The sequence below is a fragment of the Phyllostomus discolor genome, chromosome 5 (genome assembly GCF_004126475.2).
Source record: "Phyllostomus discolor isolate MPI-MPIP mPhyDis1 chromosome 5, mPhyDis1.pri.v3, whole genome shotgun sequence".
Taxonomy (NCBI): domain Eukaryota; kingdom Metazoa; phylum Chordata; class Mammalia; order Chiroptera; family Phyllostomidae; genus Phyllostomus; species Phyllostomus discolor.
Genome location: NC_040907.2, coordinates 109,001,239 through 109,014,842, shown reverse-complemented (window position 1 = coordinate 109,014,842; position 13,604 = coordinate 109,001,239). Strand labels below are relative to the sequence as shown.

The 13,604-nt window shown below is 41.0% G+C and overlaps 1 protein-coding gene across 1 annotated transcript in view; it reads right to left on the bottom strand.

Annotated features, from left to right (window-relative positions):
- The window catches only part of FRMPD2 (FERM and PDZ domain containing 2), a 98,628-nt gene that overhangs the window by 65,031 nt on the left and 19,993 nt on the right, over positions 1-13,604 (bottom strand). Inside the window, 2 exon segments of the mRNA XM_036027506.1 lie at positions 3,629-3,814; positions 9,303-9,458. Coding sequence (XP_035883399.1) covers positions 3,629-3,814; positions 9,303-9,458 — 342 coding nt within the window.

The window sequence follows — 13,604 nt, the reverse complement described above, 5'->3', positions numbered from 1 at the left end:
TTGATAATGTTATTTAATGAGAAATCTATATTTGCAAGCAAATTTTCTCAAGGGACAACTGCTCTGTGAATAAAATGATATATAACCTAAACCTCAGGGCTTTCAGCATAAACATGGAGAATTTATTTACACCTCTGTGGTTGGAGTACAAACATGCTAGTACTTCCATAGTGTCTTATTTGTTTCAACGCATTTGTTTCATTGCTTTACTATTTCAAAAATTTCATCCCTAGTAGTTTTATTGTTGCTGCTTATTCATACTCTAGTTTGGTTGCTCTGATACACCTTTGCAGAACAATGATATTCTCCCAGGCAGAGGAGGATTTGCCATGAAGCTAATGAAGCTGAAGCTCCATGGCCCTTCACTTGAGTAGGTCACTTCCTAGGAGAAACTCTGGCAAAGTCTCCATGCTTTCTTGTAAAACGTGGGGAAAATATGCTTTCACCAGAATCAGTTGACTATTGACTTCCACTCCAGCTCATTCCCACTTCTCACCACAGGTGGTATGTGGTGTGGAAGCAGATCCCACTAAGGAGAAGTTAAGATGAGAATGTACTGTGTAGATTTACTGGGATTTATTTATGTGATCTGGAGTCTGTTCTGCAATAATTTATTGCTAGCCATTCCAGAATACTCCTTCCATTAGGCCAACACACTCAAAGTCTCAGAATAACAATATCAGGCCAGTAGCCATAGGACATTGACTGTGCTCCACAATACGCAGCACCAGAAGCAGCCAGGGCGGCATTGGAAGGGAACCAGGCTTGAAAGGTACAGAGCCAGAGGCCAGTCCACAGGAAATTTGTCCAATTGTCAGAATGATAAACTGTAATTTAGTTCTCAAAAGCACTCAATCAAGTAAAAGTTCTGTCCTGGCAGGGGTATACCTTATTAATTTTATATACTGCATTATCAATACACTACACAATATTTTTCTTTTTGGATGGCAATCTCATGAAATGGAAGTTATTAGATTTCTATAATTCTAGCATAGAAACCTTTGGCAGCACTACAAAGAGTACCTACATCTCTGCAAATCTGTGTGTATTATGCATCAAAAATAAAAACAATCTTTGATCAGCCATGCTAAAAGGAAGACTAAATTATATTTCTATTTTCTCCAGGAAAAAATGGTATTACAAATGTGTCATCATATTAAAATGTAATCTGCTCTAGCTCATGTGGCTCAGTGGACTGAGCACCAGACTGCAAATCAAGGGGCCACCAGTTCGGTTCCCAGTCAGGGCATATGCATGGGTTGCAGGCCAGGTCCCCACTAGGTGGTGCATGAGTGGCAACCACACATTGATGTTTCTGTCCCTCTCTTTCTCCCTTCCCCTCTCTCTAAAAATAAATAAATAAAATATTTTAAAAAATGTAATCAGAGTGTATGCCAATGAACACTTAAAAGAAAAAGGAGAATTATAGAGTTTTTCAGGGAGTTAATATATTATTTTTTGGCTTTTGTAGTTCTGCAGTATCAGCTCAGCTGTTTTAAATTCACAAATTGTGGTATTTTATTTTCTCATTCTAAATGAATATTCACTTGTATGTTGTAGTATTTTGAACTTTGTATTCTTTTTCTTAGAGAGATGCCTACAAAGCCCATATTTTCTCTTCAGATATTTTAGCTATTGCTAATAACCAAGAACAGTTACTAGCAGCACTCTACAATGAGCACTTTCTCAATTGAATGATCTTCTGAAATGTGTTGTCTGTGTCATAAGTAGACTGCCAATACACCTACAAACCACACTCTTCCAAAGGGCATTTTCCCTATTTCCTTTGCTACTTCCTTGTAGGATAGCAAGATGAATGATCTGTGATTGTTTGAAGCATTTTGGCTTCCACTATTAATTAAGCAAATTTCAAACCAGCTTCCTGAACTCATTTTCCTATTGTTCACAGAGTTCCCCATTTTGTGTTTGCAGAAATATGAAGAGTCCAAGTCATTTTCTGTGTAAGATATCTGGTGTGTGGCAAGCAGCTGGTGAAATTATTTTACCTGGTGACTTTAACAAAAGACATTCATGCTGAGAAAGAGGATGGTCATTAGGGCATGGGAATACTAATTAGTAGCAATGTTTTTATTCAAGCTCCTAAGTTTGTCTGGTGCACCTGGTGCACTTCTCAGCTGCAATCAAGAAATCAGCCTTGGTTGTGAGGAAAATAAGTATCTATAAAAATTAAACCAACTGAAATATAAAGTATTACTTACAGACACTTAAACTTTATGACTTAAAAAATTCTTTTTTTCAAAATTAATTTTTACATTATCTGCATTTTTACAGATTTATTTTAAAACAGATTACTGTTTTAAATGTAACAAACATGATATGATGTAAAGAAAAGAGGGAATAATGCAATAATATTGAATTAATTCAATAATAAAAATTCTTTAAATAATCTTTCAAATAAATTAAAGTAATATATATTTAAAATTCTGAACAATCCCCAAATATAAATGTTTATTTTTAGTGTTGTAAAAAAATATTTTGGAAAAAGTCATTTTCCTAATAGTATAAAGGCCACTTTAATCAATTAGATTATGCTGTTATTATTTACTTGTGAATGTAAGCTTTTTTCATAAAGACAACCAATAATTGATTATAAAATTATATCAAGAATCATATTTTAATAATATGTTACTTCAACAGCTAAGGTGAAAGAAACAAAAGAAACACTGAAAAAATAAATTAATCAATTACATTCTACTTAGGAAGTTCTAACATCAGATTATGATAATAAAAACAGCAATCTAGTCAGAAAGAAATCTTTTAAAAACATAAAAGAAAATTAAATAAAAGAGAACTCAATTTCTTTAAGGGCCACAAGATGAAGAATTTCATGTCTTATAGTGAAGTCGTTGCTGAAGTGGGATGGCCCCCAGGGCTGCAGGCAAGTTGGACGCCAGGGCACTCCCTGCAGGGGGGCACACAATGTTCTTTGGTGCCAAATTTACTGTAACTAAATCCAGGAGGTATATATACTCATGTAAATGGTGTTCAGATACAATTTCAAATGTTATGTGTTTACTAAGGATTTTTTTGGTTTTAAAAAGAAGGCTTTGAAGACTTTTGATGGGTGTCAAAGGTTTGCAGTGACCAGTGTCCTGCAGTACACCTGTAGCCCATGGGAGACAGGTCAGGGGGTCCTCAGCACGCTGTGTGTGAAGGGAAAATTAAAACAAAAGGCAAGTGTTTTAAAACCTTGTGGACTCCACTGCACCTGCAATATGCCCTCCTCTCCCGTCTCCCACCTCCAGCCTTGATCTCAACATCAGTGGATTCCCCACATTAACAGAACTTTACCCAGAATGAAAGTGTAGCCCTTTAGGCTGATGGCTGACCATAGGAGTGGGTGTGTGTGTAAGGGCCGTGGGGGGGGGGGGGGCGGGGTGCAAGACTGGGTGAGAGCCTATAGAGAAGAAATGGCCTCCTGACAACTTTCAGATCCCCTGGTGTCCTTCCTATAAATATGCCACAGTGTATCCAAGTGCAGGTTAGCTGGCAGGCTATGAGCTCCTCTTGTCAGGAGAAGATTACATGACCCATTCATTGCTCCTTTAAAGGCAACAGATCAAAGAAAAATGAAGCATTGGTCATTTCCCAACTGAGCTACACTCACATAAATTGAAATCTTTCCAACTTCTCTCCACTGAAATTGTAAAGTTGCAATCCTGCTATTGTTTTTCACTTCATATATTATGAGACCCTTGGCACAGATCCCCAAGGCCACTTCCCCTTCAAGCCTTGTCTTCTCTGGAAGAACTTGGTGGACCAAGACACCGTATTCCAGGAGCTGCTGAGTGACCTGGAGCAAGAAAAAGGCCAGTTTAGAAGAGACAGGCACACTGGTCTAAATAAAGGGCTTCAAGAAATTCTATAAAACACCTTAATAGATGTTCTTTTTTAAAAAATAAAGAAAGAAAGACAGGATAGGCTTGCCAAATAAGTTTAGGAAACACTGAGCTAAATAGATCTCCTTACTCCAGAATCTCTCTTGCACTTCTGATATGATAACATTTTTCTATTTTTTTTAATCCAAGGAATCCTTTTTTCATTGAATACCTTTTTAAAACATCTAGAATACAGTTATTATGAAAATGGTACAATAGCATAATAGTATTGTGGAGAAGTTTTTAGAATTCAGACTCTTCTGGATAATCTCACCATAAGGAATTCCTTTTCTATTTGCATCAAAGTCAACTGTAGTATTATCTGGTCCAACCCATTCACTTTATAGACAGAAAAAAAAATAAGGCCCAGCTACAGAAAGCCACTGTCCAAATGGTTGACATCACCATTAAAGCAAGATGAGCCATTAACATCCTGCAGAGAAAATGAGGAATCACTGGTATTTCTTACCATGTGGCAGTGCCTCAGTGTAGTGCCCCCCAGTCCAAGGTCTGTCCTGTTGGCCAGTTTACCAGGTTAGGAGGCTGAATTTTGTCAGGGGTCTGAGTGTCATTCAAAGCTGGCACTCCTCAGACCAACCAAATTCTTAAAAAACTTGAGTATAAACCTAACAGAAATGTTTTTAATTATGTCTCTACCTTGCTCTCTACAATCCTCATCTTCCCCTGGATGACTCCAATTCTCTTCAGAAGTTTGATGCACCTGAACTCACAGCAGGAACATTTTGCTCCAGGTATTTGAAAACTTCTCAGAATGGTTTCAGTGGTGAAATCTGGTTTTCTATCTCTAACCACCGAGCAGAGAGCACTGTGTCTTGTCCCATCTCTGTCACCCCCAGGCAGGGTCACAAACACAGGGACAAATTATGGCTTTCGAGAGCTCCTTTCTCATGCTCCTTGACAACCTCTCTCCTTTTGTGAATCAACAATCTCTACACATAAATTCTGCTGCATACAAAGTCTATAGCTCTTCATATAATCTTAATGAAAGTTCTGGACCCTGAGCCTCCTTCTTTTAACTCTGGAGAGACTTTGTTACACTTGTCATTATCATTATCACCATCATCATCATCTCCATCACCATCATGCAAAACAATATTTATTAACCACTGGTGTGGAAATAGCCAATGGCCAGACTAGATATGTGCTTGAGGTATGACAAGTCAGGTTCACTCTAAAACAATTAGATAAATTCTTTAAAAGTATTTGATGTGATATTTCTTTAAAAAAAATAATGTAAGGCAAGAAAAGGAACTCATCATAATAAAGATGCCTTTGAAAGGCTTGCTTACATTTTTAATTGTTTAATATAAATTATTAATTTTACTTTTAATTACATAGAGGGGGATAAGCTACTGAAATATATAAAGCACGATTCTAGGTATGTCCCCAGGCATTATTCTATACAAGCACAGAAGGATTAAGGATTGAGTAATCTGCAAAGTTCCCACTGGGTGCCAAGAATGGAAACATGAGTCTATTTGCTTCTATGTCTTCACACTTACCAACACAAGTACAGTTGCTATAAAGACTGGAAACATGGTTGATAATATATAAGATTGTCAATGGCATTTTCAATTTGTAAAAAGTAAAAATTAAAAAAGGTAACATTATCTATGTCTCCGTGTTCTGCTAGGGAGTCTTCAGTACCATCTCTCCTGGTTCCTTCTGTGTTGCTACCCCTGACTTTCCTCTCAGAGGGTCATTTCATCTCCATGCGCTTAGGGCCAACTCATTCTTTTCCCCTTCTCCTTAAATAGGGCAGCAAATTTGAGACTGGACCTAGGCCCTCCTGGCTCCCAGCCCACATAGCACCCTCTCTGTACTGAAAACTGGCAGAACAAATGGGTTATTTCCAGCTATTCATCAAGAGATTCACAGTTCATATACTTTGATTCTATAATTCTGTTAGAATAGATGGCAAACCAAGACAGGAAGGAGGAAAGAGACATGTCTCACCCACAAACTTAGCAGTCCTGAGCCTGGTCCAATAATATTACCAGATGTGACAACATCATAAGAAACACCATGCTAAAACAGGAGGAGGGGAAGCTTTGAAATTCTGTGTATTTTTTCCACTATTGGGGAAAGTCTTGAAACTGTGCTTTTACCTCAAGGCTGAAAGGCAGAAGAGGGTCTCCAGTGCCAAGGGAAGAAGCCCATAAAACAACTTTAGTTAATTGCCTAGAGCTGGTAATTATCTGTTTTACAAGGGAGTGCCTAATGCTTAAAGAAAAAGCCCTTTGGGTACCTGCCCCAACTTTAATTAACTGCCTCCAGTCACGTATCTGTCTTACAACAAGATGTACAAATGGGAGCTGGAGCAAGAAGAGGATTTGGGCTAACAGACCCGCACACATACCTAAGTTTGGGTAGTCACATCTGCCCAGGAAAGCTGGCACCACATTTACCTGTCAATCAGTATGTAACTTCTTCGCCCCATCCCACCAACTATATAAGCTCTCAGAATGAAGGACTCTCTCTCTTGGCTCTCTAGCCACCCCGCCTCTGGCCACACAGTACACCATGGCCTTTGGCCACCCTTGCTTCGGCCACCCTTGCTTCAGCCTCCCTAACACTGCTTTCTCTATGACTTTCACTGAGCTCCACCCCCAGCCCCCACCGATTTAGCTAGGCTGTTGTCATGATGAGAATGGATGACCAATAAACCCTGCTTGTGTGTTAATAGATTCACTGATTTGTGATTTTTCTACTGCATCCATGAGAAGAACTGAGTTTCTGGGAGTTTCTTCTGTAACAACTCCACTCCTGCAACTCTGTCCTAAGAAAATATAATATGAAATCAGTACAAACTCTTATCATAGAAATTTTCAGTACAGACTTACAAGATTAAGTTGGGAGGATCAGCTCCCAGAGGTCAGTGATTTACTGAAGTTAGTACTGCCTTAAAGGTATTATCAGGCAGTTTTAACACAGGATATTCATAAAGCATTTGTAATTATCTGGGGAATGCATATGTTATAATGCTAAGTGGAGGAAAATACAAGATACAACCAGTATGATTTCAACAGAACAAAAAAATGTTTCAATAGCATATCACAACCCCTAGTTATGTGGGAAAATGGTTCCATGATTGAGGAACTTTAGAAAACACTAAATTAACCTTGAACAGGTTGTTCTGGGATTAATACACTAATGTAGTTGTGAATCTTCCAGACAGAGTATATTATTCAGCATTACCCAAACTTGACTGCTGCCAAGTCTCCTTCTAGTGTGAGATGATGAACTAGCAGAATTAGTCACCAGTGAACAGCATGCCAACAGGCACAATCTGATAATGGAAAGGGGAGCCTGGAGGAGCTGTAATTAAATAATCCAGTGCCTGTTTATCGAGCAACTAGGCTCTGAGACAGGCCCTGAGGTCATTTACAACCTAGTAGAGGGAACAAAAAATGTACAGAAATAACTGCAACATAAAGTGTCTTAGCATGTTTAAATGTTTACAGTTTTCATAATCTTCAGTCCTGTAAGTGCATTCATGAGATTCTATTCCTAAGGAATTAAGCAGAAATGTAGCTAAAGACTTATGTAAAAAAGAAGTACTAATCTCAGTATTGTTTTAAATAGTCCCATATTCAATCTTATTGAGAAAAAAAATTTAGGGTACGTGTGTTGATTTAAAATAGTTTCAAATTTTAGTGAGATAGGATTATAAAAATACATAAAACTGCATATATAATATAAAACCAATTTTAAATATATATGTACATATACCTGTGAATGCCTAGAACAAGAGAGAAGACTAAATACATTCTAGTGTAACTGTGCTATCTATAGCGAGGCATAATTAGAAACAAATCATTGCTTTTACAGTCGTGGGGTAAGACTTTGTTAACAAACATTCACTCTAACAGAAAGGGTCACAATGTGCTCTGAGCTACCAAACCCACTGGGTCATGCTTCTGTACCTCAGGTGGCACATAGTAGTAGCAAGCCCAACAAAGGGGAACTTCAAAAAGTTAGCTGGAAACTGATAAAATTGCATGCAAGTGAAATCAAATCTGTCAGGGCTTTGCTTATGAAATGTTGACTTTGTAAAGCCACAAAGCCAGGCCTGAGCAGAGGCAGACGGGCATTGTCAGTCCTGCAGGGCCTCTGTGGGCCTGATGCCTTGGTATCTCTACTGGCTCCATGGCTCTGTGGCCACTCTCCACCAAATGTGCACTGATGGCTTTGCAGTTCCCACTTGCCTTTTGCCAAGGGGATGCTGCATCCTCTTGACAAGGAGCACACATGAGCGCTAGATTGTGGAATGCAGCAAGCACCTTTCTGACAGGGCTTCTCAAATGAAAAATGTTTGCAGGTTTACACCATGCTGGGTGCTACAAACAGTTCTGCTAAGTGACCCACCAGAAAGAAAAGGCCACACCTCCCCTCAGCAGTTTGGCTTTCTAATGCCTGTCTTTACTAAAGGCAAAAAACAATAACAATATTTCTATCTGTCTCAGGAGACTTTGTACAGAGAAATGTATAAGTCTTCAAACTTCCTTTTTTAACTGCTTCTGATTCTAAAGGCCAAGCCAGGTATCCTGCCCTGGAAAAGGCTTGAGGTTGGGCGGGGGTGAGGGGACTCCTCCCACATGCCTGACAGCTCTACCTCCATGGGCAGAGTAGTCACTCCCTCCCACCCTGAGAGAGAGTAACTGCTATTTCTGTCATTCTCATGGGGTAGTTATCACAGTATTACATGCCTCAGGGTACCTGTCTGTACTCCCCAGAAGACTTGGGACTCCTTGGAGGGCAGGGAGTGTGTATTGTATTTTCCACTGCCCACAGTGCCTGGCTCAAGAAGGTGTAAGTCTAAGAGTGAGCAAAGTCTACTCATTGCAGGCTCTGTATGTGCCCACCAATATGGAACCTAAAATGCTGGTCCTTTGGCTCAAGGGCTGAGGAAAGAGTGGACCAGAGATGCACCCATATGCATGGACCACACTATCTGTGCTGTGCTAAGGACAGTTTTCTGGAAGTCTGAAAACTGGACGTCTTCCAATGGTTTTGCTTTTGGCTCACCACCCAATTTCGTACCTCAGTTTTCCTGTATGTCACCTACAAGAGATGTGATCTCTCCACTCACAGAAAAGTGACTGTGAGCTCTAAGATTGAAGAAAGGCCCTGACATACATATCCACCCCAGCCCACTAATTCATACCCATCTTTTGGGATCATTTCCAATGTCATCTGCTTCCAGAAGCCTCTCTTTGCCAGGTGGGCAATGGAGCTTCCTTCCTCCCCAAGCCTCAGAACCCTTGTTTGTAACTCCTCTTGGGTCTGAGCACATTTAGCCGACAGGAAAGGCCTTAGAGTGGGTTGCTGACTGTGTGCCCTTGAACACCAAGACTTCTTCCAGGGGTACCAGGGCCTCACCTTCAAGAACTCCAGCTCAGCCTCCTGTCCCCAGAGCACAGGACTGAGGTGGTGCATCTTTGAGATTTGGGCCTGGACCCTGAGAGCAGTCATCTTCTCAATCAGACTTGCTAGGATGTAATCTTCAATGTGGAAATAGGCTTTGGTTTCTATCTGCTAAAAATAAGATGCAGGAAAAAAAGGGGGGCCCATAGGAATAGCTTCTATGGAACTCTAAGAACAGAAGTCTGCCTGTAGTCAAAACCCAGGTTAGGGCTTCAGGGCTAGGATGTTCCTTCAAAAACCCCACCTGGTACATCTTTTTTCTACTATATAGAAGCTGCATCACATCATATGATGTAAATGGAAGGGAGAGAAGAGAAGAACCATCGTTTTTTAGCCCATTCTGTAAGCCAGTTGGTCCTCAGAACCACTAGTTCTTTTGATTCTCACAGTAATCTCACAGAGACAGCATTATTATTGGCACAAGATGAGCACAATGGACAAGGAGGGAAGCCACTCAATAGTAACACCACTTGTAAGTGACAGAAACAAGATTTGGTCATCCAAGCCCTTACACATTCCATGATGAAATTTTTTTTCAGGACAGAAAAACCCTGGTCCTGAAACTTTGTTTCTTTTTATTCATTTATCATTTCTCTCCATGTGTGCTCCTAGTGCACTGTCCACTCTTTGTAAGGAAAGGTCTTGGTTTATGACACTATCTCTCTAAAAGCAGGTGATCAAGAAGTTGACCCAGGAACAAGAAAATATCTGACAGCCCCACCCTGTGCCAGGCCTCACTCTTCATCAAGTTGGCTCCTCAGAGAACCTGAAGCTGAAGCTCCAGCAGGAGTGGCTAGTAGAGGCATCACCCCTGCCTGATGCTGGAGTCTCTGATGTGGACTCAGGGCCAGAGATGGGTATGCAGTTTTGGAGGAGAGGTCTTGGGGTCCCTTGTAAAAAATGAGAGAGGTAGGACTTGACAGAGGGTGAAGGTGATCCTGCACTTGTGTTCCTGAATCAGCCCTCTTGGTCTCAGGCAGCCCCTTCCAGCCCAACCTTAGGCAAGATATTTCCCTACAGCTGAGGGCAACTATCCAACTACCCCAGAGGAAGGCAGCTGGGAGCCAAGAGCATCTGAACTTCCAGATGAGGGGGTGGGCAAGTTGACCAAATAAGGGGATCTGAAAGAACTGCAGTGTCTGCTACATCCCCATGCTCCTACATGGCACAGGCTTATCCTATGTGGCCATAGACTAAGAATCATCCAGCCTACGACTGGTTCATGCCAGCTCTGAGCTCAGCTCGGAAACATAAAGGAAAAGAAATTGCTCAGCAATCTAGTGCATAAAAAAGCATTCAGATTGCTATTAGAATGGCCAAAATCCAGAATATGGACAACATCAAGTATTGACAAGTTTAGAGCAACATCAGTGGTGGGAATGAAAAATGATACAACCACTTTGGAAGACAGATTGGCAGTTTCTTACAAAACTAAACATGCTCTTACCATACAATCCAGCAATCATGCTCTTTGGTATTTACCCAAAGGAGTTAAAAACATCTCCACACAGAAACCTCCATGTGAATGTTTATAGCAGCTTTATTCACAATTGTCAAAACTTGAAACAAAAGATGTTCTTCAATAGGTGATGGATAAATAAACTGTGGTCCATCCAGACAGTAAAATATTATTCAGTGCTAAGAAGAAATTAGTTATCATCGCTTCTCAGCCTTTTGGCGAAGATCAAGTGTGGAGAAATTAGTTATCAAGCCATGAAAAGACATACAGGAAAGTTAAATGCATATTATTAAGTGAAAGAAGCCAATCTGCAAAGACTCAATACTGTAGGATTCCAAATATATGACATGGAAAAGGCAAAACTGTAAAGACAGTAAAAAGATCTGTGGTTACCAGGGATTGGTGGGAGGAAGAACAATTAAGTGTTGCACAGAGTATTTTTAGGGCAGTGAAACTACTCTGTATGATACTATAATAGTAGATATATGTCATTATAAATTTTTCCAAATCCATAGAATATAGAGCATCAAGAAAAAATCCTAATGTTAACTATGGATTTTGGGTGATTATGATGTGTCTATGTAAGTTCATCATTGTAACAAATGTGCCACTCTGGTGGGGGATGCTGAAAATGGGGAAGGCTGTAGTGGGGGGCAAGTAGAATTTGGGAACTTACTGTACCTTCCCTTCAATTTTGCTGTGAACTTAAAACTAGTAAACTTTTTTTAAGTGTTTAAGACCTTTGACCCAGCATCTCATTGCTTGGAATATGTCCAAGAGAAGAAGTCAACATGGAACTAAAATAATTCTAGCACAAACATTTATTACTATGTCATTTATAAAAAAGGAAAATCAGAAAACAGCTGGAATAATAATAACAGTAGTTATAACTTACATGACACTTCTAAATGATACCTGATATAGTACTCATACTGGTAAGTGAGTGGAGATCCAACCTTGCTGTGGGGTAACACATAGCTATTCCAAATGATCATTAGGAAGCCACAGGAAGACATGTGTCATCAAGTGAGAAAGCAGAATGCAAATGAAATGTGGCTTGAATGAAGTGTTAAATGAAGTGTTTACAACTGTATAAAATCTCTGCAAGTGATCAGAGGCTGCAGGAGAAGGCACCCAGAGGAAAGCTGCTCTGCTATAATGATGTGATTGAGATTTATTTTTATACCAAATTGTCTTTGTCTGCCTTTTTAAAATGCAAATGTAATCATGACACTCCTGCTTAGAATTCATCAGTGGCTCCCAATCTTCTACTACAGTGGTTTCCAAATTCTTCTTTTTTTCCATCACCAGAACCGTTTATCAAACAAAATACAAGTCCCTTAGGAGGGCACAATAAGTTCCTCCTGGACCAGACTAGAAACACCGCTCAGTCTCAGAACCCCTGTAGGCAGGGCAGCAGTGGAATATCTGCAGCTCTCTGCATAGCCAGCCTTCTCATACTATGCACTCAACTGGTGGGGCTCTCCTCTCTGAGTTTCCCCTAACATCCTCTGATGTGCCCACCACAGTGCCAGGAGGGTAAGGAAACAAGGCCCCAGAAGTGAGTCCTTGCTGCTCTCACCAGCTTACCTAACCTCACAGAGGCACAATTTTTCTCAATTGTGAATGGAAATTACACTGGCTCTGCAGGGTTGACATAGGCTCAGATGATGCCGAGCATGGAGCAGGCCCTGCATAAATTGGGACTGAGCAAGTGGATGTGCAAATGAATGAGTTTGTGTAATCTGTTGCCTCTGTATACGAACAAGAGAAAGGAAAAAGACCTGCCATTGGGAGCCACGTGAGAGCATCAGAGAGTGTCTCAGAACAATTCTGATCCACAGGGCAGTGGGAGAGGTTGAGATGGGGCAGGATCTGGGGGAGGAGCCAGAGGTGAGGATGAGATCAGAATAAGGTAGGGGATAGGTGAGGTCAGTCAGAAACTGGACAAGCACAGGGAGTCACCAATGGAGCATCAAGAGACAGGACTGGGCCTCTGAACCATGGGATGAGTGAGCCCATAAGAAGATTGGGCTGAGTCTTACTCAGACTCCCAGTTGCCTTCAATGGACATGGCCCACAGTTTCTACAACCTCTAAGGCTACAGTTAAGGCCTCAGGTATTACATCTCATGTCTGAATCCAAAGACTGAAAGCTAGGTCTTTGTGTGGTTTAATAATAGAGCACTCCTAACTCTGGGGGACAGAGAAGGGAGCTTGCAAATAGCAGTTGCTACATGCCAGGGATCATACATGCATAACCACCTTCCACCCTTACAGCAGCTTTGCAAGGGAACTATTATTTCCATTTTGCAGATGAAAAAGCTGAAGCTCAGAGAGATAATGTACCCAGTCATGCACGTCATGACTAACAAAATCAGGCAGGGTTTGGACCCAGTTCCATGTGATTCCAAAACTGAGGCCTACTCTGCTCCATGGAACCTGCTGAGGATAGGCTAATCCTGCAGCTGGAAGTCACCCTATCCTGTCCACATAAGCCATATACAGGATTGGACTAGAGGGTGCAGCAAGGATGTCAGCTGCTTCACTATGGCAACCTTGGCTTACAGTACTCTCTAAATGTCAGAGCCCTTCTCCTGACAAGCCCCGCCCCCCCCCCCCCACCAAATGTAGCAACACAGGGGCAAGAGAGAGCTGGCTTAGACATGGTAAGGATTCCAGCTTTGGGGCTGAGGATATAGGAAGGAGCTCCATGTGATGAGTGACAGGGCTAAAAGCTTGTCAAAGGGGCAAGGAGCCAGGACTGCTCTGGGAGACTGTCCTGCCAGGCTCGCACAG